The sequence below is a fragment of the Barbus barbus genome, assembly GCF_936440315.1.
Source record: "Barbus barbus genome assembly, chromosome: 35".
Lineage (NCBI taxonomy): Eukaryota > Metazoa > Chordata > Actinopteri > Cypriniformes > Cyprinidae > Barbus > Barbus barbus.
Genome location: NC_136763.1, coordinates 17020501 through 17047303, shown reverse-complemented (window position 1 = coordinate 17047303; position 26803 = coordinate 17020501). Strand labels below are relative to the sequence as shown.

General features: G+C 35.6%; 1 protein-coding gene across 2 annotated transcripts; it reads left to right on the top strand.

Annotated features, from left to right (window-relative positions):
* The first annotated feature begins 870 nt into the window (after positions 1-870).
* On the top strand, positions 871-25899 carry LOC306854843 (calcium-activated potassium channel subunit beta-2-like). 2 transcript variants are annotated; one of them, XM_079393092.1, is made up of 6 exons: positions 871-1044; positions 17438-17554; positions 18904-19074; positions 21122-21317; positions 22378-22658; positions 22744-25899. In XM_079393092.1, exons 2-6 carry the CDS (start codon positions 17502-17504, stop codon positions 22826-22828), a joined length of 786 nt encoding a protein of 261 aa, XP_079249218.1. In that variant the 5' UTR covers positions 871-1044; positions 17438-17501; the 3' UTR covers positions 22829-25899. The 2 variants fall into 2 exon arrangements, with proteins under 2 accessions (XP_079249218.1, XP_079249217.1); XM_079393091.1 differs by having other exon boundaries at positions 18901-19074; positions 22744-25893.
* Positions 25900-26803: the final 904 nt, after the last annotated feature.

The window sequence follows — 26803 nt, the reverse complement described above, 5'->3', positions numbered from 1 at the left end:
CCAATAAAGATTTGACTCATTGATATTTGTTTCACTACTTTCAAATTCAACTCCACAAACACACGCATTTTACTATTATGAAAGTGGGTAGCTTCACAACCACTACAGCTCATGACGCCACTTCCAAGGGTTTATGAAAGATGTTTGTGACAGTATGTGCAACTTAAGATCTCTAACACTAGATGGCATCGTACTTCAGCAGTCCCCAAGATATCTTATGTGAATACAGGTGAAAAACATTCTCAGTCTATATTAGTGATTTAAAACAGAATACAACAAAGCATTTGTTTGTTTGTTTGTTTGTTTATTGTTAAGATTTAAGATCACTTTTTAATCATCAGCAACCATAAATACGATTAAGCAAAGAAAGCGAAACTGCAGATTTGAGACTGACAATTTAGTTGTCAATTTAGTAGTCTGCAATGTCACATGATCCCACAGAAATCATTCTAATATACTGATTTGATGCTCAATAATCATTTCTTATCATTTATTTTTTCTTTTTCTTTTTTGTGGAAACCGTGATACATTTTTGTCAGGATTCCTTGATGAACAGACAGTTCAAAAGAACAATATTTATTTGAAACAGAAAACAATGATAACATTATGCTGATCACTTTTGATCAGTTCCATGCATGCTTATTGAATAAAAGTAATCATTTTTTCAAAAAACAAACAAACATCTCGTTTACTATTGTAATTCCCTTGCATTCTTGATATTTGAAGTAGGCTACTGACAGTGTTTCTTGGTCATCAGTGTGTATTCTCACATACAGACACTAGTCAAGTCATTTTAAGCGTGAGAGAGCAAGTGAGTCTATTGTGCCTGTCACTCTTGTCGCACCAGCAGCTATCTGAAACATTTTGAGCACATGGGCTTACACTCAGAGTTAGCACGTCTCTCTCACTAATAGTGCTCTTTGCAGACAGACTTAACCAATAGAACATCTGCAGAAAAGTTTAAACTACCTCTGACAGACACAATCGCCTGCTGGGAATGGGATTATTGGCCAGGTAATCCAGAAGGAACAAAGACACCTGAAGGTAGGTATGATTTTTGTCTGTCAAATGCGTAAAGGGGGTTGATTCATGATATACTAATGCTTTATATAGGATAAGTTGTTAGTTAGACTTTTGACTTTCTTTAAACATCTATAAAATGCATTTGCTTTAGTGGGTGACAGTTTGTGTGAGGGGAAATAACTGTGTGTGCCAGTTACAGAAAAGGAAAAAAAGAGAAAAAATAAAGCGCTTGAGTAAATATCCACAGAAATTGAATTTCTAGCCTTGAGACACTGAGGCGTTATCCTTCATTTCATGTTAAAGTCACGTCTTGTTTGTTGATCAAACTTTATCAAGTCTTTGAAAACAGCTGGGATTGCTTGACTATTACAGCAGACCCTTTAAGCAACAGGGCTGTATTTGGTTGCTTTTTCCCCTTGATTTAATAAAAGTACCATCAAGAAGTTCAAAGATACTAGTTTATCATATATTTCTTCACTGTTATGTTGGTATATTTGTGTGTAGATGATCGTTCATCATCCAGCTGTAGCAGCAGGGCATGTGAATTCCTCCCCTGACCTCTTGACCTGTATTTGGTACAGGCCCACCAGCTGACCTTCAGCAAGAGCCCGCAGCCTCTCTGGTGCCACTGTTTTAGCTACTATATCAGATCCCGAGCCAGCAGGCAGCAAAGCCATGTCCCATTAGCACCTTGCACACATGGGAGACAGGGACGCTCGCTCAGAGGTGTGTCACGGCTCCATCATGCTTTCTAACTGACTGCGAGTCCATGTAAATTTAAAGACAACAGATGCACCATGGGTGTAGATTTGAGTTTGGATGATAAGTTTGCACATGACCCTGGCAAAGTTAAGGGAGTAATGAATGATACCAATATAGAGATTGCAGTTGTAATTAAATGATAGATAGACTGATGGATAGAATGTTCAAATAAGATATAAATCTACATATTAAAATTCATTGATATTTTTTATTTATTAATACTCATTATTAATTGTTTTTGCTGCGGGAAATAAAAATGTTGGCAGTGCAACTAAAAAGCTGAACTGAATGGTCTGACCATGCCAGAAAATAAAACAGAGATAGAATGATAGAACAGACAGAAACACAGACTGGATAGACAGACAGATAGATAGAACATTTGATAGAACAACAGACAGACAAACAGAAAAATAGGTGCAGACAGATAAAGTGACAAATTGATCAATAGACAACAAAACAGACCAACATACAGAAAAACTGACAAGACAACAAAATGACAAACAGACTGATATAACATCAGAGAGCAAGAATGACAAATCAAGTGATAGAAAACAAAACAGAATGATAAAACGATCAACAGACAGCAAAACAACAGACAGACAGAACAAAAAACTATCAATAGACAACAAAATGACAGACAAATAGACTGAATGACAGACAGACAGACGGACGGACGGACGGACGGATAGATAGATAGATGATAGATAGATAAGATCAATAGACAACAAAACAGACAGAACAACGAAATTATCGACAGACAACAAAATAACAGACGCATAGATAGAATGTCAAAGAGTCAACAGATAGAACGATAAGTAGAACAAAAGACAGACAGACACAGACAAAATGACAAAACAATCAACAGAAATTACAATAAGACATATTCAGACAGAATGACAAAACAATCAATAGATAACAAAACAGCAGACAGACAAAAAGGACAAAACTATCGAATGACAACAAAATGATTGACAGAAAGACAGATAAAATGTCCCTCATTCCTTTGCGGCACATGATCTCATGACAGAAATACAGTGTGCTGCATCTTCAAGAGGCGCAAACCCTCAATATCGTGACCTTACTGTCCTCATCGTAATAAAAAGTCACGCTGGGATCAGCTAAGCAACTTTAAATTAGCAGAGCCTTTTATTACAGCCAGTGCTTTGTCTGGATGGGCACAGGCAGTTTTGAAGCGCCAGCTGATGCCCTGCCATGTCTTAGCTGCTTTTTGTGGTTCGGGGAATATTTGGCAATTCGTAAACACGTGAACTATGTTAAACAAGTACAAATAACCCTCAACTTGTCATCTTTTTTTAGTCACAGCCTTGACAAGAAACTTTGACAAATGACATTGTGTGACCACGCAGCACAGGGCTTTCAACAACACAAGCTCAACTGATATTGTTTTGCTTGAAGCTGGCACTGTTACTGAGTTTTAAGCCGTGTAATTTTCCATACCCCAGTGCATTTGCGAGCTCAAACGGAGACCTATTGATCAACAGAACGCTATAATTATTTTGACCGTGGGCCAAAATTTTGGAACATAAAAAGCTAAGTGTGCACTCAGTCAGAAATTTCCACCTGATCCAGCCAGGACTTGTCAGTAGAGGTCCTCTAAGCGTTGACACGCTACTCTTCGCAGATATATCGGGAAAAGCATGTATATAGCTAGATGTTTTCAGATTCTGACAGCAGCAGAAAGCCCAGTGTGACACCAGACTTCCCAGAAATCCTCTGTGTTCTTTATCTTAGGTTACATGATCTGCAGGGGACAGGCATTTCTGGGCCCCTAGAGAAACACACTACAACCTGCACAAAGCAGATGAGCATTCTTTACAACCTACGTGCTTCTCGCCTGCCGTTGTTTGTCCAGACACGAAAATAATTTTTCAATAGCACGCGGATGGCTACAGGGTTACCTTCAACCGATGCGATGAAGTGACCTTAACTGGGGTTAAAATGGTTTTGAATGAAGAGTGACTGCTAAGACAAACAGGACAGTTACATAACATGATTCAGTCCGGCTGGCTGATGTGAAACACAATGGCGTAGTGATGTAATGGAGTGTGTGACAATGATCCAGAAGGGGTTACTGGCCTCATTTATGTTTGACTTGTCAGCTATAAGCTCATGGCTGTGTTTACACAAGGGTTTTACTCACTTGGCTGTTAGCCAGACATATTGAACTGTATATTATAAAGAAGTAAAAGTGGTAACATTTGCAAAAAGTGTATTATGCAAGTCTGCTAAACCACAATTTATCCAGCTATCCATTTAGATTTTTCTTATAAAAGTGTGTTTGAATCAGCAGTTGAAATGGTTTTGGAAAATGTTGATATTAGAATTGGACATGTTGTTTAGGTAGTAACATTATTTTGAAACAATGCCAGTGTCTACGGTAACATTCTATACTGTACAATGAACATAAAAAATACTATTTAAACAATTTACAGTTAAAATAATGCACAGTTTGACCAAATAATAATAATAATATTAACACATTTTTACACATTACATTTCGGCCTTATAAATGATTATGTATGTTATACATAATTTGTCTGAACAAAAATGTCACCAATGTCTATGGTAACATGGTAACTAATGACCAAAACACTATGACTTCTTAAATAATAACTACGTAAAAAGCTGTACAGTTCAAATAAAGTTTTGACTAATTTAAAAAGTAGCTAATACTTATAATAGAACATAATTAGTATGAACAAGAACTGAACTTAAAGGTATAGTGCACTCCAAAATGACAATTATGTCATAATTTATTCACCCTCATGTTATTCTAAATCCGTTTGACCAAAAAAAAAAAAAAAGCATCATAAAAGTAATTTGATATGTTCTGTGAATAAACTTACTTTACTTCTAGATTTGCGATATATAGTTATTTTGTTTATTTTTTTTGGCAAAGTGATAGGTCTAAAAATGCATTCTATGAAATGTTGTCTTTTGTGTTCTACAGAAGAAATGAAGTCATTCAGGTTTGGAACAGAGTGAGGGTATGACAGACTTTTAAATTTTGGGGTGAATTCTGTCTTTTTCTGTTATATCATTTAATAGCTGATGTAAAGGATTGGTCTCGCTAAACCAGATTTTACACAATAAAAACTCTCTAAAGTCCAAACAGGGCATCCACTAAAGCAGAGAAAAGTTAGGTCCACATTTTAAAATAACTGGTATTTTGGCTGCTACATGTAGAGAAGTTCTGCACACACAGTGGTGAAGCAAGTCTTTGAAAAGCTGGTTACGGTTAAATGTGATGATTCTATTTTAGACTTTAGCTTGATTGTTCAGAAAAAGAGCAACTAATGGAGGGAATATGTTTATTGACTGTAGGCGAACTCTGATTGCTGTAATCAGCATGTGTTCTGACACGTATCAAATGCATCAGACAATCAAATCTATGAAACCTGTTAACTGAAAGGTGCACTCATTCTTTTTATTAAACATCCATATTAATTTTAGATAAACATGGCATACACCACCTCAAAAAATATAATCATGGCTGATTGCACATAGCACATTTCTACAATGGTACAAGTAAACTTTGGATATGCAGAAATTTGGGTCGTCAATTTAACATAATAATTTATTAATTATAAATAAAAATCTGCATTTGCAAAAATAAGCAAAAAATAATGCTTTTGAATGTTTTTTTTTTTTTTGGAAAGAAATTGATATTGAGCAAGGAGGCATAAAATAAATGCAGCACAACTAATCACTTATAGGAAGGAACTTCACAGAAAAATGATAAAGCCTTTCCAGGAAATGGCAAAGATTTAAGATCTGTGGTAATATCGAGCTGAATGATTTAATAGACCCTCTCAATCAATATACAGATTTTAAGTTTGGGGTTGGTAATATTTTTTAAATGTTCTTGAAAGACGTCTCTTATGCTCGCCAAGACTGCATTTTTTGGATCAAAAATGCAATAAAAACATTGCTACTATTATGAATTGTTATAACTTTTATAACAGTTATACAGTTACAACAGCTGTGACAGTTACAGTATAACATTTATGTCACTTAATATTTTTGTGGAAACAATATAGCCTATTTGTGGAAGTATATATGTTTATATATATCTATATATATATATATATATGTATATATATAAACTAGCAGAGGAACTACTGTGCAACTGTTATAGAAGTTATAACAATTCATAATATTAGTGCTTTTACTGTATTTTTGATCAAATAAATGCAGCCTTGGTGAGCATAAGAGACTCCTTTCAAAACATAAAATCTCACCAACCTCAACTTTTGAACAGTATATACATTTACGTATGCAATTGTTTATTATTAAACTGATTACTTAATCAGTAGATCGATTAATTTAGTTACATTTTAAATCAATCGACTGTCCTAATAAAAATGTTTGCATAAAGTATGTTACAGCAACCACACTGTAATCGAGTGCAAAACAGATAAACAGATGTCCTATCAGTTCCTGGTTTTGTTCAGATTTAGCAGCATGACTTGTTTCCTGTGCTGGTGTCATGGTCCCTCCTCTGTGATTTATCCCTGTTGTTTAGGTGTCATTACCCTGCGGCTGTCTCGCTGGGCCTGAGTGAGTGTGATTAACAGTCTGCTGACTGGATCTCTGACCAGCGGCAGAGCTGGAGGAAAACAGCAAGTTTTACATTCACCAATTGATGGCTGCTGTCGAGAGCACTCCGCTTTCTCACTCGAAACAGTATTGACAAACGGAGAGGCTGCGCTCTCCCTAAGAGTAGCACGTCAGTCTCTCATGGCCAGTCAGTCTGCTTTGTTAAATAATCTGCTGGCGCACACTTGGCCTCGTGTTATGGCTGATGCTGAATGCGACGGTTGTCATACCTGCCGGGGAAGCCTTTGTGATTTCAGGTATTTCTAAATGCAGCGCAACAGACAAACAGCTTGAAATACAGTCAAAAGATTTATAGTCTTGATGTGGAAAAAGGAAATTAGCAGCCCACTCTCTCAATGCTGAACAAATATTTGTAACCCGACCTGAAGCTGGTGTCTTTGTAATCAACTATGATTTATTTTATTTGCTAAGTTAGCAGGGACATCAGAACACAATGTACAACATGAGGAAATATGGGCTATCTTCTCGATGTACCAATTCAGGGTGAGGACCATTGATTCATCTATCAGCACATTTGAGGTGTGAGAGTACAGGTGAGAATGATGTGCATTTGAGAACAAGAAAGAAATTTCTTGACCTGACAGCATAATCACTCATACAGTATAATCACTTTCATAACAGTTATACAGTTACAACAGTTGTGCCACTTCAAATTTTTGTGGAAACCATGATACGTTTTTACTGGATTTTATACAGTAAAAATTCATATTATGGAATATTATAACAATTTAAAAAGATTTTCTATTCAAATATGATTTACAATTTAAAAAATTGTATTAATTAATTTCATTTATTCCTGTGATGCAAAGCTGAATTTTCAGCAGTCATTACTCTTGTTGTCACTTGATCCTTGATTTGTTGCTCAAGAAACATTTCTAATGAAAAAAAATTAAATTAAAAAATCTTACTGACCATAAACTTTGGACTGCAGACTAGGTTAAAAAATATACAGCCAAGTAAATAATATAATATAATATACAGTAAATATCATATATACATTTTACTTTTTGAAAAAGATTTGAGAATTTTTCACATTTGTCTGATATGTGATTTTTTCACTGGCGTTTATGCTTGGGTTGCATCTGTATTATAATACTGATAAGCCTTACTAAAATCAAAATGAAATTTAGGAAACACAACATTATAAATTTACAGTCTGATCAATAGATAGCCATTTTGAAAAATCCCTAATATAGGTTGATAGTCAATCAAGAATCGTATTGGCCAGCAATTTAGAGTGATCTGTGTTTAACCTTGAAGCCATGTTGGTAAAATTACTTAAATATCTGTAAATATCTTTAAGGACCTCCTTAATAAAGGGCACATTCAAATAATTATTGCCGTGTTCATCTAAATTCTGCTCTTCTTGAATCAGGACCCTAAAATAGCATCCAGCTGGTGTCACACTTGAAATACCACGTTCCTAAAGTAAGGCAGTTACTTGGATGTGTTTACTGGGGTAATAAATGTTATCATCTAGACACCATCTTTTCAACACGCAGCTCTGCAAATGACCTGTTTGCCCCATCGTGACACACAATAACAATGACGCCAAGTGAAGTCACAGTTTCTATTTGTTCTTTCAACCTCAACCACACTTTTCAACCAAAATTTACAACCCAACCCAGTTCAGCAGCATTTGCTCGTCAAACACACCCACCGGCACAGGATTCCAGACCCCCTACTTCTTCCCACTCATACTTTTAAAGCTAATTGTGGCGGCGATGGCTGTACATTTTACATTGTACAATGTGAGGCATGTGTCTGTATTACTGTGGTGATGTCAGACTCCAGCTGCCGTGGAGCCTTGAAAGAAATGCTGACCTTCCAACACCAAAGTCACCAAAGGATACACAAGGCCCCTTAGACCGACACCATCTGCTTCACGGGAGACACTTTTTAACACAGGAGTATCCTCAGTTGCTCAGACTTCAAAGTTCAGCGCTACTACACCTGATACTAAAGAGTGCACTGAACTGACATACATTTGTTTCCTATCAATCAGTGTTAGTTCATTAATTCATTTGCTTATTTTATTTATTTATATTAAGGGTTATAATTGAGATGTCATTATAGTTTTTATTAATATTTAATTTGTTTCTATTTTCATATATTCTATTTTCATTTTTTTTAGTTTAAGGTGTTAGTAATTTTGTTGTGTTATTGTCTTTGTGTGTGTGTGTGTGTGTGTGTGTGTGTGTGTGTGTGACTAAATAAAAAACGATGCCTTGGCAAGTAGCATACATAAAAGTTTTTTTTATGTTTTATTTCAGTTAAAGTTTTATGATTTTAGTTTTAGTTAACTATAATAACCCTGCTGTCAATGGAGAAATATGGTACAGTGAAAGCCTTACATTCATTTATCCGTACTGTACGGATAATTAAACGGACCGTAATTTACTGTTCTGTTGTATAGTTTGTCTTTTGGCCATTTAATGACTAAGTGGCACATTCTTTGCTATATAAATTGCATGCTATGTTTTCATAGCATGTCCCCATTCTAAGAGAGTTGGACTCATAATCCAAAGGTTGCGGGTTCGAGTCCCAGGACAGCAGGAATTGTAGGTGGGGGGAGTGAATGTACAGCGCTCTCACCACCCTCAATACCACGACTGAGGTGCCCTTGAGCAAGGCACCGAACCCCCAACTACTCCCCAGGTGCCGCAGCATAAATGGCTGCCCACTGCTCCGGGTGTGTGTTCACTGCTGTGTGTGTGCACTTTGGATGGGTTAAAATGCAGAGCACGAATTCAGAGAGTACGGGTCACCATACTTGGCCGTATGTCACGTCACTTTCATGCAGTAAATTAATTCCAATAAAAACATGTCAGCCATAATGTTTTATTACCAGCTGTATTTTGCCATGTGTTGCCATTGAAAATAAATAAATATTATATACAACCTGAATTCCGAAAATGTTGGGGAGTTTTTTAAATTTGCATAAAATGAAAACTTAAAGACTTTCAAATCACATGAGCCAATATTTTATTCACAATAGAACATAGATAACATAAATGTTTAAACTGAGAAATTTTACAATTTTATGCACAAAATGAGCTAATTTCAGATTTGATGCCTGCTACAGGTCTCAAAATAGTTGGGATGGAGGCATGTTTACCATGGTGTAGCATCTCCTGTTCTTTTCAAAACAGTTTGAAGACGTCTCGGCATCGAGGTTATGAGTTTCTGGAGTTTTGGTGTTGGGATTTGGTCTCATTCTTGCCTAATATAGGTTTCTGGCTGCTGGAAATTTGACGTATTTTTCGTTTAATGATGTGCCAAATGTTCTCTATAGGTTAAAGATCTGGACTGCAGGCAGGCCAATTCAGCACCCGGACTCTTCTACTACGAAGCCATGCTGTTGTAATAGCTACAGTATGTGGTTTTGCATTGTCCTGCTGAAACACACGTCATCTGGAGGGGAGCATATGTTGCTCTAAAACCTTTATATACCTTTCAGCATTCATAGTGCCTTCCAAAACATGCAAACATGCATCAGAGATGCTGGCTTTTGAACTGAACGCTGATTACACGCTAGAAGGTCTCCCTCCTCTTTAGCCCAGAGGACACGGCGTCTGTGATTTCCAACAAGAATGTCAAATTTGGACTCGTCTGACCATAGAACACTTTTCAGTCTATTTTAAATGAGCCTTGGCCCACAGGACACGATGGCGCTTCTGGACCATATTCACATATGGCTTCGGCCTTGTCCCTTACACACAGAGATTTCTCCAGTTTCTCTGAAACTTTTGATGATGTTATACACAGTAGATTATGAGATTTGCAGAGCCTTTGCAATCTGACATTGAGGAACGTTGTTTTTAAAGTATTCCACAATCTTTTTACCCACTCTTTCACAGAGTCATCTTTACTTTTGAGACTCTGCCTCTCTAAGACATCCCTTTTATAGGGAAGTGCCGGACCCGAGACTCAAACCCACGACCTTCTGGTTACGAGTCCAACTCTCTATCCATTAGGCCACGACTGCCCCCTCATGATTATAGCTAATCATGTTACAGACCTGATGTCAATTAACTTAATTAATTGCTTGATGTTCTCCCAGCTGAATCTTTTCCAAATTTCTTGCTTTTTCAGCCCTTTGTTGCCCCCATGCAAACTTTTTTGAGACCTGTAGCAGGCATCAAATTTGAAATGAGCTCATTTAGTGGATAAAAGTGTATATATGTATATGTATATATATACAGAGATGTATAGTATTGGAGTAAATGTAACTAATTACTGTACTTGAGTATATTTTCAGATACTTTGTAGTTTTACTGAGTATCAAACATATTAGCAACTTTTACTCTTTACTCCATTACATTTGTGATGAGTGTTGCAGGTACACATTACATTTTGCATGGACCTAGCTTACCTAGCTTTTCTGCAGCAGTTTATTTCTGCTACAAAAGATGTACTATCGCCAACTACAGGGCACTGAAAGTACTATATCTTGTGCGATTTGCCCTTACTCATCCAAACTTGTCAACAAGGCTGCTTTGCATGAATGGGAGCTTCTTAGCAAGTAGTTGTGAATCAGAGGTGTTTCATATATAAGGACATGACTGCAGCTGGCAATGAGGCCAAAACCAGCACATCCAGTGCAAGAAGACTTTTACTTTTTAATTAATTAATTAATTTATTATAATTTTTTGTTGTTGTTGTTGTTGCAATTTTAAGGTTTTCAGTATTATTTTGATTTTAGAAAATAAATGTGATTGCTCTCCTCACAAATCCGCTTTTCTCGTTTGTGTTACATGTTCTCTGTGCCTTGTCTTAGACTTTTGTTACTTCCAGCCTCCCGTGGTGTTTGTAGTCAGTTTGTATCTTATCTTGTTCAGCTTGTTAGCCTCCTGTATGTATATATATAAACAAAGAACTGAATGATGATTACATTCAACAACTCCCAAAGAACTAAAGAAACACTAGGGCTATATATATATATATATATATATATATATATATATATATATATATATATAGCCCTAGTATCTTTTAGTCCTTTATTGGACCTTTATTGGATTTTATTTTCTTGACCTATGATGAGTGTTGAATGTACAATTAAAACTACAACCACTGTGGCCGTTATCCAATACAATGATGTGATGTGTCATGCCAGAAGATCCAATACTAATTTCAGAGAAAGACACTCTCCAAATAAACCTAATTAACCTCTGAACAGTTTTATTGACCCCTAAAACATCTTTATATCCTTGGTAGTTCTTAATGTAAATGGTGAGGGAATTTCCTCAGGAGCAATTTATGGGTAGTAAATAATTCATTCAGCTTTATAAATAGACTTGGGTACTTTGGATATTCATGAAGTCTAAGTTTCTTATCGTAGCTTTTTGGATTCACATCACATATTTATGTCATAAATGTATACAGTTTAAGGAGTAACAATATGTTTTTATTTAGTTTTTTTTATTATTTAGTTGGCTTCATCACTCACTCTTTTTGCTATGTGAGAATTTCTCTCCAGTTCGTCTGCACGCATCTGCATCTGCTATGCAAAATAAGGCATATTTATATTCCATATGCATGTATTTAGATAATGTTCGAATTCTGGCCAGCAGCACTGAAAGATTCCAAAATAAAAAGCAAATTAGAGTAATAGACCTGACAATGCTCCATTAAAAGGTAATTATGTTTGCTTGATGAGAGCAGTAAATTAGTAGAAAAAGAAACAGTTGTCTGTATCTGAAACAATAACAAAATAGTGAATACAATTTTTAGCTTGAAAAATGATCTATCCAACTATGTAAATGGCTAGTGATTCACCAGCACCAGAGATTTTGCCATCTTTGTGTGGCAATCCTTCTACCTAATTAAGTTTCTAATCATCAACATAATATCTTGATTTATTTACTAACTTTGTTTGATCCCTCACAGAATGCACCATGAAAACACTTGATGTCCCAAAGTTCAATAAGTCATTATTACAAAAATAAATTCCAAATTGGGTGATCAGTAATTTAACATAGAATTAATGTACAATTTTCTTAGCAACAAGAACACTGCAATAAAATTACAGTAATATTGGCAATATTGACAGCACTAGTTGCTGAAGAGAAAGAGTGAGTTGCCAGTGTGATACAAAAGTAACGCACTAATTTCAGCTTCCTGCATTGACGGACTGTTAAACAATGGCAAATATTCGAAACGGAGTGTCCATTTACACTGAGTGCAAATAGCCCGCCTTGTTGGCAAAGGCTATTTACACTAACTCCACCCACCAACACGTGATTGGGTTAGTCAACAATAAAAAAGACGCTAAATTTGTACAAGTTTCAGTGGCGGAAATGGTGAGGCACGTGCTTTTTGATGCGATCGATCGAGTCCGAGTTCGCAGCTTTTTTTCTTCCTTTTCAAATCTCATATCGCATCGGAAAGGCATTTATTTACAATAAAAATGAAGGAAATAATCAAAAAGTTGAAAATAAAAGTATCGGGTAGGGTTAGGTTAGATGTAGGGAGGGTTTTATTGTCCCAATAAGATGGCATCTATTTAATAATTTGAATTAAAACTATAATTTGCACTCAATACTTGTGTACTTGTGTAAATAGCATATCGTAAAAAAAAAATACTGCTATTTGCACTTAGTGTAAATAGCATCCATCGCTAAGAAAATATGCTATTTGCATTTAGTGTAAATAGCATCTAATGCCAAATCAGAGTTAAGTATTCTAGAGAGGCATGTAATATGTGATCCTGTCACATATTATTTCATACTCTGTTAGCCAGGTGAAAATACCCTATATTAATTTGTGTTATTGTCTTTCTGATCCTAGAGTTAACAACTGATTGCATATCTACAGTATCTACATGGGCTCGGTGACTGACACATTGTTTCAGTTAGCTCTGAACATTTCATTTAGCTCTTTTTTAACCTGTCCTTTGGAGTGTACCTCTGTTTTTGTCATTAGAGCCATAATTTCATGCAACATTAGGTGTGTAATTACGTGTTAAATAACAAGGGTGAACAGAGATCATATTGCTAATGAATGCAACATTGTTAATGAGACACAATGAACGAAAAAGCAGTTACATGTGTCTAACTGGGATGTCCTATACCCTGAGTCCACAAACATCTTTAAAAAGATTGAGAAATAAGTCATAGAAATGTGTTTTGATTAAGGTGCGTAATGCGACTCAAACATGAGTTTTTCATTTCGATGTAAACATCGATGAAAATGTTTGCTGTAAATAGAGGAAAGCAACTGAATGCAGTGGACTAAACTCTGGTTGTAGTTCTCAGGTGGTTTTGCACTGAGACACCTGGGCTTTATCCAGACAGTTGTGATGTGAAAGAGCAATAATTATTTATCATTTTCATGTGTCAGGCCTCCAGAAGGCAACATTAGCATGTCATTTAGTTGAAGACAGAGGAGCAGCCCACCCTGGAACAGCACATTCCCATGTTGCTCTGCCATGCTAAATGGCTTGAAAAAGCATGACTAAAACAGAATCTGTTCAAAGTTCAGAAAATATCATTATCTCCTGACATACTAAACTTCCTGCAGCTTAGTATTTTTTAGAGAGCGTTGAGGAAGCTACTGTGGCTTGACAAACTGAAGTATTTAGCTACAACACACTACTAATAAAAACAATAATGCAACTTGTTAACATTATTTTACTACATTAGGTAACATGAACTAACAATGAAAAATATTTGTAAAGCATTTATTCATCTCAGTTCATATTAATTGCAACATTTACGAAATTATTACACTATTCAAATGTTGTATCTGTTAATATTAATTAATGGACCTTAACTAACATGAACTATAAACAGTTGTACTTTTATTAATTAACATTAACAAAGATTAATAAATACTGTGTATGTATTGGAAATGCTCATTGTAAGTTAATATTATTTAATGCATTCATTAACACTGACTAATGAACCTTATTGTAAAGTGTTATATAATTCAGTATCTATAATTTAGTGTAATTTTGTTTTTAAATATTTTGCTATAAAAAGACATGTTGCAAAGGCAGCTGAATCAGTGATTCATTTTCTAAATGTACTGATTCATCAGCAGACCCATTAACGAATAACTACTACTAAAAATAAGAATTTGTGTAAGCTAAATATAACAAATGAAAACTGTTTTTAAAAAAATGCTGCAAAGGTACCTGAATAAGTGACTCATTTTCTAAACGAGTTGATTCATTAGTGAGCCAACTAATAAATAACTACTAAAATTAGAATAATTAATGCAAATGAAAATTAACTGAGATGAAAACATCAAAAAGAGCAGTTTAACTATTTTATTATTGAAAAAAAACCATAAACAAAATTAAGCATGACAATAAATACAACAATACTGCATTAAAACAGTTGAAACTATTAATAATTATCAGTGTGTGACTATATATTATGTTCCAAAAAAGATATATAAAATGCAGCAAAGGAACTTCAGGAAATCAGCTAATCATTTTCTGAGTAAACTGAAAGTAGCTTTTGGAACTTTTGGAAAACAGCTAAACTATTGTTGCACCACTGGGAGGGATAAAAACAGTTTTTCATAATTTTATTCCCACTAAGCTAATGTGGAGTATCAACAATGGCTCATAAATCACTGCAGTGACAATATGGGTTTAGTAAATCCCATCATGCGCAGCCACATTGGATGAACGTTCCAGCTGTTTTGGGTGAACACCAGATGTCTGTGTTCTTTTTTGCGACAAAAAAGGCCCCTGTAAGACGTTACTTACCCAGCTAAGGTGACCAGAAGGGCAAATACCAACAACTGCCCAGGCCATACCAAGCTTTTTAAAGACAGCCATTCTATATTAAAAACACTGGATGTGCTTCTCGGTGCCACTTTGCCCTAGCATTTTTGGCAGCTGTTTTATTGGGTGCAGTGGGGACAATGGGTTTCCTTGGGTCAGTGCTTTATGTCTGCTTCTGCCTCATATCTAGTTCATCGCCCTGTGATCCGGCACACTCAGCATAGAAGAGAGTCAACACACACAAATATGATATGTGGCATATTCCCATCGTTGACATTTACAGCTCTCCACTGCAGGGCAAAGATTTGCTCACTGTTGCTTTTCAGACCTTCATTTTAGATCAAATGTTTCTCTGCACCTTTGTGGGCAGGTCTGCCAGAGAGTGGGAATTGCTCAGTCAGTCAAGCTGGTACATTGGTAATATGTATTTTGAAAGATTTTCTGAAGTACCTTGTAAATACATTGGAATAAGATTTAGTAATGTTAGTAATGGCTAGCATGATCATTAATAATAACACTAAATCATATACCAATGTATTAAGCTAGTACAAGTAGAAGAATATTATAGTTTTAAGGGTGAAACACAAGCCACCAGGAAGAATCTGTTGCTGATGCAGGAATATATAATCCACTTTTGCACAATTGAGGTACAGATCGTCCAAAAGGATTGTCAAAAAGCTAGACGAAGACTTTTGTGACCTTGTATTCTCAAGCTACTGTGTATGAAAATAAGCTTTGCTGCGCATATGAAAGAAAAAAAAGTGTGTGTGTGTGTGTATATACATACATACATACATACATATATAAATATATCAGAAATATATTCTTTGGTTTTTCTCATTATGATGAATGATTAAGGGAATTTGGGCTTTGTTTACCCTCCTATTTATATTTCTGTGAAACAGGAAGCCATGGCTGGATAATTTCATGTTCATAATCACCCTGGAGTGCTCAAAATTGTGAATATGAATGGGAATATACTTCAGAGATATTTTACTCATAAGAATTTCTAGGGGTACCAGTAATTGTGTCCAACATGTATTTAAGAAAAAAACATTTATTTCATAATGATATTTCCCCCCATTTTAAATACTTATTCTCCAATGAAAGCTAAGATTTTGGTGATTTTAAATAAATAAATAATAAAAGATCAAAAGCATTAACAATGCTCATTTATTTTCACAGCCTTATTTGATCATATTTGCACATGTGTACATATACTGTATACATACACACACACTTTATTTATTTTTTTCTTTCAAATCCTCAGCAAAGCTGCTTTTTTAATCCAAAATACAGTAAAAACAGCATTATTGCAAAAATTTTATTAAATCTTTAAATAACCTTTTTCTGTTCGAATAGATTTTTAAAATGTCATTTATTCCTGCGATGGTAAAGCTGGTAAACCATTACTCCGGTTAAAAAATTGGGGGCAAACTATATATAAATATATATGTATATATATATATATATATAGTGTCTAGCACACTATTCCACTAAATGCTTGATTATAATTAGAATTTTTCAAATGTCACAAGCATAGCTCTTCACATCAGATTTACATTTAAACACATGATAGACTCTGTGAAAAAACAAGCTGAGTGATGAGCCTGGACTGGACAGCATCTGAGGGCAGCAGTGTGCAGTCAGTCATTCGCAAGCGCGTGGCCCAAAACACCTGTGTCACCTTGCTACAGGACTCTCCATCAACACCAATCAGCAACAGGGTGCAGGGGAGGAGGAGGCTTTGAGCAGCACTCTCTCTCTCTTTCCTCTCTCACTCTCTCCGCCGGGGCTGGAGGAAGGGATCAATGCCGTGAATGGTCCTCCTCTCCTTGCTCACTACTCTCATTATTATTTTCCACCCTGCCACTCGCCAGCCCATGAATAGTCAATACCAAACCAACAGGCAGGAAATTAAGGAGCAGATGCTTAGTTCAATGCCTGGAGTGAGTTTTATTTATCGAGAACCGGTTCCAACCACATGAGACAGACTTTGTTCGCTGCTGAGGATTATAGAAACTTTTTTTTTTCTCTATTTGAAGACTGATGGATTCTCTTTTTGGACTTACTATGTTTGTCCGCAATGATGAAGTCACTTGTTTAATATTGTGGTTGTAAAATTTCACCTTTTTTGAAGGCTGTTTCAGGTGATATTTAAAAAAAGAAAGAAAGACCCATCCATCTTTACGCACTGGGAGCAGTTTGTAGACGAACCTGTGCGGAGGGAAACACATGGTCGACTAAGTGTGTTTTTTTCTTTCTTGTCAGGTCATCCCAGCAGTCTTTTTTGAATGCTTCAGAGAGAGCCGCACACACTGGAATAGCTGGGAGAATGTTTCTGTGGGCTGGAAGTAAAGGAGCACAAGGATCAGGAAGTGAGAGAAGGTAAAGTACAATGACTCTAACTAACTAACTGAACCATCTGTGACAGCATGCTAAACTATAGTTTTCTAGGATCTCTATAAGGACGTTGCATGTTTGATTCCATGTTGATTTTAAGTACATTGGGATAATATGGTAATAAACATAATTGTAAAAAAAATAGGGTTCCACTTTTATTTTAAGGTGTTCTTGTTACAGAGTAATTACACATTTAAGTACTGAGTGTACATTAACTACATGTACTTACTATATGGTTAGGGTTAGGATTTGGCTTATGGTTACTTGCATGTAATTATGCGTAATTTATTGTTATTATAATAGTAAGTGCATGTAACATGATTTGTAACAAGGACACCTTAACATAAAGTGCTACCAAAAATAGTTATAAATTGAAAATCTAATTATAAAATATAAATATGATAAAAATCTAAATGTATAATAAAAATAAAAATACATTTTAAAAAAGTGTCCATTAAATTATTTTAACCAACAAATGACTAGTTTGTCTAAATGAATGAAAAATAGCACAACAAAAACTAAAATCATTTGTTTAAAAGGGAAACTTTGATATTCACTTTGAGATTTAACTTATTAAATTATGAGTGCATTTAAAAATGAGCTTTAAGTGAATATTGAATGGCTGAAAAGTAATGAAAAAAATATAGGAAATTAACATGTATGAATGAAATATATAAAAGTGGCAATGCATTTACAACAATTTTTTATTTTATTTCAAAATGAAAACTTGAATCAGCCAACATTTGCATCCCTAGAAAATATGCCGCTTCTGAATAAAAATTACTCTCATCATTCTAGAACTGATGCATCACAGTTTATTTAATGCTTGGAAATTCACTCACTATTATTAGCAGTTTTACGTATAACTGCTGTTGTACACTGATTTAGCAGTATCAGAGAATGTAATTTTAATGATCAAACTAATCTTGGATTCTGACATAAACTAATCACAGGAAATGGGTTGTGAGTTTGTAATGCTTTTGACCACTGTACTCACAGTAATTATCAAAAGGTCACTGATAAAGATAGATAGGTTAGACAGCTTGCCTTCACACCCATGCATAATCTTCAAAAGCAATATAACCTGCTGTCAAAACGTGATTAAATAATCATGAGCTAAATATTTGGAAAGGAACTAACTATGCATAGATAAAAGTAGCAAGAATTCTGAACTAAACCTAATTATTGGCCTCAAACATTTTTTTATGTGATAAGGACTGGTGAAATGATTCTTGAAGCAATATCTTGTTATATTAGGTTTGGCACACACCATGCCTTCATTAATCTACGTTTTCCCCGCTTTGTGTGCCTTGTGACTTATGTAACTCAAGCAGGACCTTTTATCAGAAGATTCGTGAGTATGATATTTTGGAGAAGAGAAGGACGGTCACAGCGCTGAAGGCTGGAGAGGACAGAGCCATTCTCTTAGGCCTCAGCATGATCCTTTTCTCTGCCATGATGTACTTTGTGTTAGGCATCACAATGGTGCGCTCTTACTCAGACAGGTAAAGATGCCCAGATACCTTCTCAAGAACAGGACTGCACAAAAATACACTGAAACCACAGAATTAAAGGGGCATTCAGTAATTTCTCCCCATTCAAATGCTGAATTGAATAGTAAGACAAACACAAAGAGGAGAAAATACTGTAGCAGGCAGAGCAAACTCACTGTTCACGAAGCACAAAATATAGGAAGAAAGTCCTAAATTGGGGGTGGGAGTTTATATGAGGGGAACTGACTGTCTTCAGAAAAGTTTAGATGGTATTTTTTTCATCTTACCTTCATGTTTATGCATATTTATGTAGTGTTTAAAAGTGCAGTGCTGCTTTTTTACAGTAGTAACCAAGGAAATCCTGTCTGAGAGTCACATTCTGCGGTTTTTGTTTCATGCAGATATATTTTATGTAGAATCATTTCGCAAAGCTAAAGTCTGACCATTCTGTGCTTTAAATTTTGAAATGATACTAATCTAATTTGCTACATGTAACACGTTTGTTTGGATTGGGATTAAAATACATTAGTGGTTCTGCAACTGTTTCATGCATTCTCATTCATGCAAAGGCATAGTCAGGGAAAAAAACGTGATAAACCATGAAACTGCTAGAATCCTAAAACTGAATAAAAATTTTAATCATCAAGAACTACCAAGTACCTTTAAATAACCTCTAAATTGAAGAAACAAATGTACATGCTAATGCATTCATATTTAAATTACATCACAGATGTTTGTCATTTCTGCTATAGATCCTTTTCACATTTCTAAGTTTGGAAAGCAGAAGTAAACTAACCTTCTACACAGCAAATATTATTTTTGCATTATAATTCGCTCAAACTGCACAATAATAAAAAAAAAATTTTTAAAAAGGAAAATCATTTCTGCATTTCAGATAGATAGATAGATAGATAGATAGATAGATAGATAGATAGATAGATAGATAGATAGATAGATAGATAGATAGATAGATAGATAGATAGATAGATAGATAGATAGATAGATAGATAGATAGATAGATAGATAGATAGATAGATAGAGCTCTTCCAAATACCACTGACCCACCACAGATTGCACACAGATAAGAGCTGGCATACACTGTAGTCAAAGGCAATTAAAGCGGCAGCTGAGCCTTTGGAATAGCCAAAGAACACAAGGTCTGTTATTCATAGAGTAGGAGACAAGAGGCCTGGCACAAACACAAACAGTAACATGTAATCGGCCGCCACAACAGAGGGCCAAAATCACCCATGTGTACCCTAGTGAATATGGAGGGTGACCCTGATGTACAAATATTGTACTTAGTGTGTCACGACGGCTAAAAATAAAAGCATCTTTGATTATATAATTTGTTGCAAGTTACAATGGGACGGCTATAATGAGCTGCTATGTCTATAACAATATTAGCAAAATATTTAAGACTTTAATTAGCTATGTCAATTTTGTAGGCTTCTGTTTCTCAACATATAAAAATTTACTTCTGTAATTTCATGCATTTTCAAGTAAAACGGCATATTCATGACAAAAAGACTTGATTTCATTCCTTAAGAATTGATTAAAATCATGAATGAGCTATAGAGCGGTATAAATTATGAGAGGAACTGATGATGTCAGCGGAAAAGGAAAGTTGTTTAGATGTGGAGCAATTTTCATAAAATACGATTATGATTAAGTTGATTTTTAGAATAATGTGCATTAAAAAAAAAAAGTAAATATTGCCAACTTTGATGCTCAATCTACCTCCAATATACGCCCTTCAACAATCAACGCCCTTAGAAGAACTCATTAGCAAGTAATTTGACTTTACTCCACAGGTTAAGGTTCACATTAAGTCTCAGTCCTGCTCCTCTAGATCTACCTCCCTGCAGGGTTTCATTTCAGCTTTAGTCAAACACACCTAAACCTAATCAATATTAAGGCACTTGAAAATTTGAAACTGTAGGAAGTTCTCCAGCAGCATGTTAACAACTCGTCTTCATCTTGTATGATAAATGCATAACGCAATTATAAATGATTTCTTATCTTTTTTCTACTTCTCTGCCCATTTCTTTTCTCTCAGCGTTTGGACAGAGGAGTCAAACTGTACAGTGCTAAACTCTAGTATAGTTGCTGAGATTAACTGCAGCTACAGTTGCGGCTCAGAGTGCAGGAAGAGCTCCAGGTTTCCCTGCCTTCAGGTATACGTCAATCTGAACTTCACCGGCAAAGTTCTGCGGCTGTCATACAATGAGGAGGCCCATGAGGCCCACCCTGAGGTACACCACACCTAACCATATGCATTAACTATAGGGATATATCACATTACCTGTAAATACTGATGCATGGGCAGTTCTTCTGTGACACCATGCACACTTGTTATTTTAAAGCTTCTGATTAGAGTTCAATTATTTTTGTTGATTTAAACCAATCAGGTTGCTTCTAAATGTAGTAAAAGTAGATTTTAACTTGAAACAAACCAGATTATTTAGATAAGTTACCACATTAATAACCCTTTTGGCTTGTTCAACAAAACATTGTTTACAAACCACTAACTAAATAAATAAATAAAGCCCTTCTGGGGTATTGGCATTGTTTGCATGTTTCTAAAAACGGGTAGCAATGTAAAAACCATCAATCAACATATTTTCCTTACAAACTGACAATCATTGCTTTCAAAAAAGTTTTGAAATAAGTATTACGCTAATGTACTTAATATTTCTATAATAATAATAATAATAATAATAATCAATAATGAGGTCTTTTTTCCTTCATTAAGAGACAATTGCATTACCCAAAATCTTCCAAAAATATCAAAATGTTATAAAAACTTTTTTTTTTGTTTAATGTATTTTTGAATGATATTTACTGTCAAAAATATATTTTAAAAATAAATAAAAATCCACATATTTGAAGGTACTGCCGAAAAATCAAGGAGTATATTTTTCCCTTTTTTTTTTGAGAGAGAGATTACATTTAATTGGCAAACGATAAGATGATATGAGCAAGCATATATAAATTTCATCAGGGCTCATAAGTGCTTGTGACCTATATGAGCAAACATTTACAGAAGCAAAAACAACCAAAAAAAAAGTGCTTTAGGACATCAATCCTGGCTTGTCTCTTTACTTACATATGGACAAATGAGTGACACTTACTAATCACCCATTAAATGTAATTTTAATTAATGTAATTATCTAAAATTACCAATTCACAAATTGTCCCTATAAGATAACATCAAAGTATGTTTCTGAACATGATAAATGACCACGATGCAGTGCCGTACACAAACTGAACTGAATTCCTTTCTAGTAAATGCACTTCCTTCTTTCCTTTCAGTGTTTTTACATCCCAAAGTGCCGCAAGGATCACACGCTGATGCACAGCATTGTGATGAACATCTCAGAGCGACTGAAGACGCACCAGCAGGTTTTGTGTTACTATGACCCCTCGGAGCAGCAGGACAGCATCCTCCTGACACGTCTCTACGGCCGCAGGGCCATCATTAGCTCACTCCTCTGGCCCACGTGCACGCTGGTGGGGGGCATACTTATCATCGCCATGGTGAAGCTCACTCAGTACCTGTCTTACCTGTGCGAGCAGATCAGCCGCATTAAGAGGTGAGACTGAAGGTGTGCAGACAGATAGCTCAGATTAGAGAGACATATGCTTTTGAGAGAGATCTAATCACTGTGTTCCTTGCAGGATGGGGCTCTATTCCCTAACAGGAGCTTCTCATACCAGGATCTGCACTCGGAAGTTTAACGGTGGCATTCAGGATGGGGTTTGAATAGAGGTTTAAGCATGCAATACTGTCAACAGACCTGTTTTTTACTCCTCAGCATATAGCGACAAAGTGTTTCCACTCTTGTGGCCTTCCTCTGACGCGCCATCAGCCTTGTTAATCTTCCGGGTTGTGTTGACAAGGCTGTAGTAATGTTGTGAATGAGAACCGCCTGTACCATTGACTCAAAAGAGCTTCTAGTGGTTGTAGTTGGAACTTCTTACAATAAGACTGGGTCAAATCCAATCCTGAAACTCAAGGATCAAAATACGTGGACATGTTGTGGGGTGTCAATTACACTTTCTGACCAGCAGATCGGGGACTCCATTCCAAGAAGATGCCACTGTGTAGCGATATGTCTTGACCAGCTGACGCTTATGTAATCGCAGAAATTAAAAGTAGCATATATGCTACTGCCATCAGTGGTGACTGCTGTCATTCATGGCTCTTTGACAAACACCTGTGGACCTCTTCAAAGCCAAAGGTCATATGTTATTTGTGACTATACTGTATTTCTTAAAGGGATAGTTCAACCAAGAAAAAATAAATAAAATTCTGTCAATTTATTCACCCTCATGTCCAACCTGTATGACTTAATTTCTTCTATAGAAGATACAAATATTTTCCTAACACTTTACAATATGGTTTCATTAGTTAGCATTAGCTAAATTAGTTTACATGAACAGCTCTAACAATGGACACAATTTCTACAGCATTTACAAGTATATTTTTAAATCAAAAGTTGTATCATTAGATCATGGGATAATTTTCAGTTTTGAAACTCCCTTTATTGCACTATGAACAAACATAAGCAATGGACAATTGTATTCATTTTTATCAACTAATGTAAAAAATATATATTTCTCATATTTAATGTTAACTATTGCAACTAATGTTAACAAATGTAACGCCTGTAAACATAAAAAAGTTGTCCCGGCTACTAGGCTATCGCATGTGAGGATCCTGCAGGTGGTGGATCGTTTATAGCCTTTTCTCACAGCAGCTAGAATAACTGAATGTATTCTAGATTTTGATGGCGGACTGTAATCCAGAAAGGATTAGGCTATGTGTTTATGAAACACGTGAATTAAATTAAATTCCAGTTTTAAATGTGCTTCTGATTATAGATAGACTGGGATTACACAAGATTTGTATTTTAAAGACCACCAGTTTGAAGGGAGCATAGTTTGCTTTTAGGGTTAAAATAATTTCTTAATATGAAATTTGAATGGTATGACAATTAGATATTAGACTGTACAGAGATTGAAATCTACACGCTAATACACACTTTACTCACGCAATGCTGCTGATGTTGTTAACATTAAAAATTTGAGAATAAAGTATAACAATAATAATAATTTTCACAGTTTGATGTGATATTAGCTAACCGATCTTTAGATTTAATCACCATTGGTAACGCGATTTATTGTAATGCTTTTTTCCTCAGTTGGTCAGACCAAACGTGGCAGACTTGTTACTTGTTTAGATGACAATATCTGGTGAAAATTCTTATTTGGGTCATATAGTCCAAGACGTAGGTTAGAATCTGTGATTGCGAAGTACAGTAAATATCCACACCGGTACGGTGACTGACTGCCACACATACTCCTCAAAACATTAGATTCAATGAAGGAAGCTAATTCCGCACATAGCTGCAATTGCAGGTTTTCAAACAGAGATGGCGACAAAGAGGCAAAACTTACGGACTGCAGCTTTTATGTAAAGTGAAGTTTTAAAGAACATCAGGGTCTAAATAACATTTGACCCCATTGACTTTTATTGTACAGAGACATTTTTCAAAATATCTTTATGTTCCACAGGGAGGGAAAAGAAAAAAAATCATGCAGGTTTGGAACAACATGAGGGTAAGAATTACAGAATTTTCAATTGTTTTTTTTTTCTTTTTTTTCTCTCAGATGAAATCCAGTCTAGTCCTAGTAATGCACCATTGTAGCAAACCCAAAAGCTGTGTAACAAAATCTAGTGTGTTTTCTAGCTACTTAGCATTATAAGGCATCATATACACAAAGTCAAGTCTGTTCTAAAAGGTGGGTGGCATCAGTAATGCAAAATTCTAATGGGTTGTTCACAAAGAAAATCTTCTAAACCAGCTAGACACAACACGGTAGAACAGAACAGAATGCAGCAGCCTCAACATCTGCAATGTGCATGGTGTGAGGAGGAAAAACAAGACAATTGTCCTCCATTTTTTACATCTACATAGACAAATCATTAACAAACCAGAGCAAAGGAATAAAAGAATGTGTATGTGAACGGCACCCAAGCCATTTCAGGAACACTGCTATTCAATCATGTGTACATAGTTCTGCATTCTGTTTTTGTGTTTGTTTGTTTTTTCCACTAGAGTGATTCCTTTTTTGTTGACTATTAACCAGGAATCTTGTATTGTCAGTTGTTGATATATGGATGTAATTTCTCACTCGCAAAACAAACCCTGCAGGTGGATTGATTGATTTGTAAGGTTTTGCACAGAGAAACAACAGTGCCTCAATTTTTTTAGACATCATCTACAGTGATGGAATAAATTCAGTAGCAGTCCTTCAACATATGTATCATCTGACATTATTCTTTGAATAGGGGATACTGGGGCTAGCTGCCACAAAGGTTAATTCAATTTCACAATTTTCTGGAGTAAATACTTATGGAAGCCCGTTTCTGCCACTGAATAAAAAATAAAAAAGGTAATTGTGACTTTTTATCTTACATCTCTGACTTATTTTCGCGCAATTGTGAGTTAACCATGGAATTCTGACTTTTTTTCTCAGAATTGTGAAAAATAAAGTCAGAATTGAGGGATATAAAACTCACAATCGTGAGTTATAAAGTCCAGTTCTGAGGAGAATAAAGACTGATATGTTCTCAGAATTGCAAGTATATAACTCACATTTCTGACTTAATAACACGCAATTGCAAGTTTATATCACACAATTCTGACTTCGTTAGAATTGTGTGATATATGTTTTTATGTCCAGCATTGTTGATGGCTAAGTTTATGTTGATTAGTACAACTAATTATCTTTGTCATCTCAAATGGTGAATAAAATGTGTTTTGTGTCATATAAGTGTTAAAGCATATTAAGATTTACAACAGAAACTGTCAATACCCTTGTTAGATTATTAGCCTACAGTCTCCTGGTCATCTTGTGCGAGTTTCTACTCAGCACAAGGAGCAGCGGAGGAACTGATTTGTCTGTCCTTGGGAGATGGATTTGGCCTGAATGGCACTGGATTGGCTTCTCGAGAGGAGCACTTTTTTAAAGTGCAATCAGGTGACAGGCTGTGATGAAGACTCAGTCTGAAATTAATCAGTCCACATCCCTCCGTGACCCCCGCCCCATACACACACACAAACACACACTTCAACCCTCGCTAATGCCATCCTCATAAATAGACCTTTCTAATGTTCTTTACCCACCAAAGGAGGGGTTTTCCTTTTAGAGAGATTTAATTGTTATAGCAAGAGGTCAAAGATGCAATTGAACATCATCATGACGTCTATTATCCGTGTCCTTGAAAACAGCATATAAGAGAACGCTGGAGACAAATAAGCCAGTATTGTTAGACCCAGAGGATGACTGAGTAATTTTTGTGCTTTGTCTGATTTGGTTTGCAGTGACACACTATTGGTCCCTGGCCCAGGCTGATGGGATCTGTCTGGAGGAGAATTTTATTGGCTCTGTGAAATGAGCTATTGCTCATAACTCCAGAGTAAATGCCAGTCAAAATGATGGGATATGGAGATGAAGTTCACTGGGTCATTGGCTGTTTCGAAGATGACATTGTTTTAAAGCCTCCTGTCAAACATTTCCACATTATACACCATCAACTGAACATTAGCTGTTATTTTGAGGGCCTATATATAACTATAAATCATACCGTTTTACCTACTTGTAATTACAGCTTTGTGGTATGTAGCTAATTGTCACTTTTTGGTAGCACATTGTTTATGTAGACATCAAA

What these genes read in the sequence shown, in the direction of transcription:
- LOC306854843 (XM_079393091.1), top strand. Translation starts at nt 17,502, where the DNA reads ATGTTTCTGTGGGCTGGAAGTAAAGGAGCACAAGGATCAGGAAGTGAG. An exon ending in CCCATGAGGCCCACCCTGAG is followed by an intron (nt 21,318 to 22,377) that starts GTACACCACACC and finishes CTTTCCTTTCAG; the next exon opens with TGTTTTTACATCCCAAAGTG. An exon ending in CAGATCAGCCGCATTAAGAG is followed by an intron (nt 22,659 to 22,743) that starts GTGAGACTGAAG and finishes TGTTCCTTGCAG; the next exon opens with GATGGGGCTCTATTCCCTAA.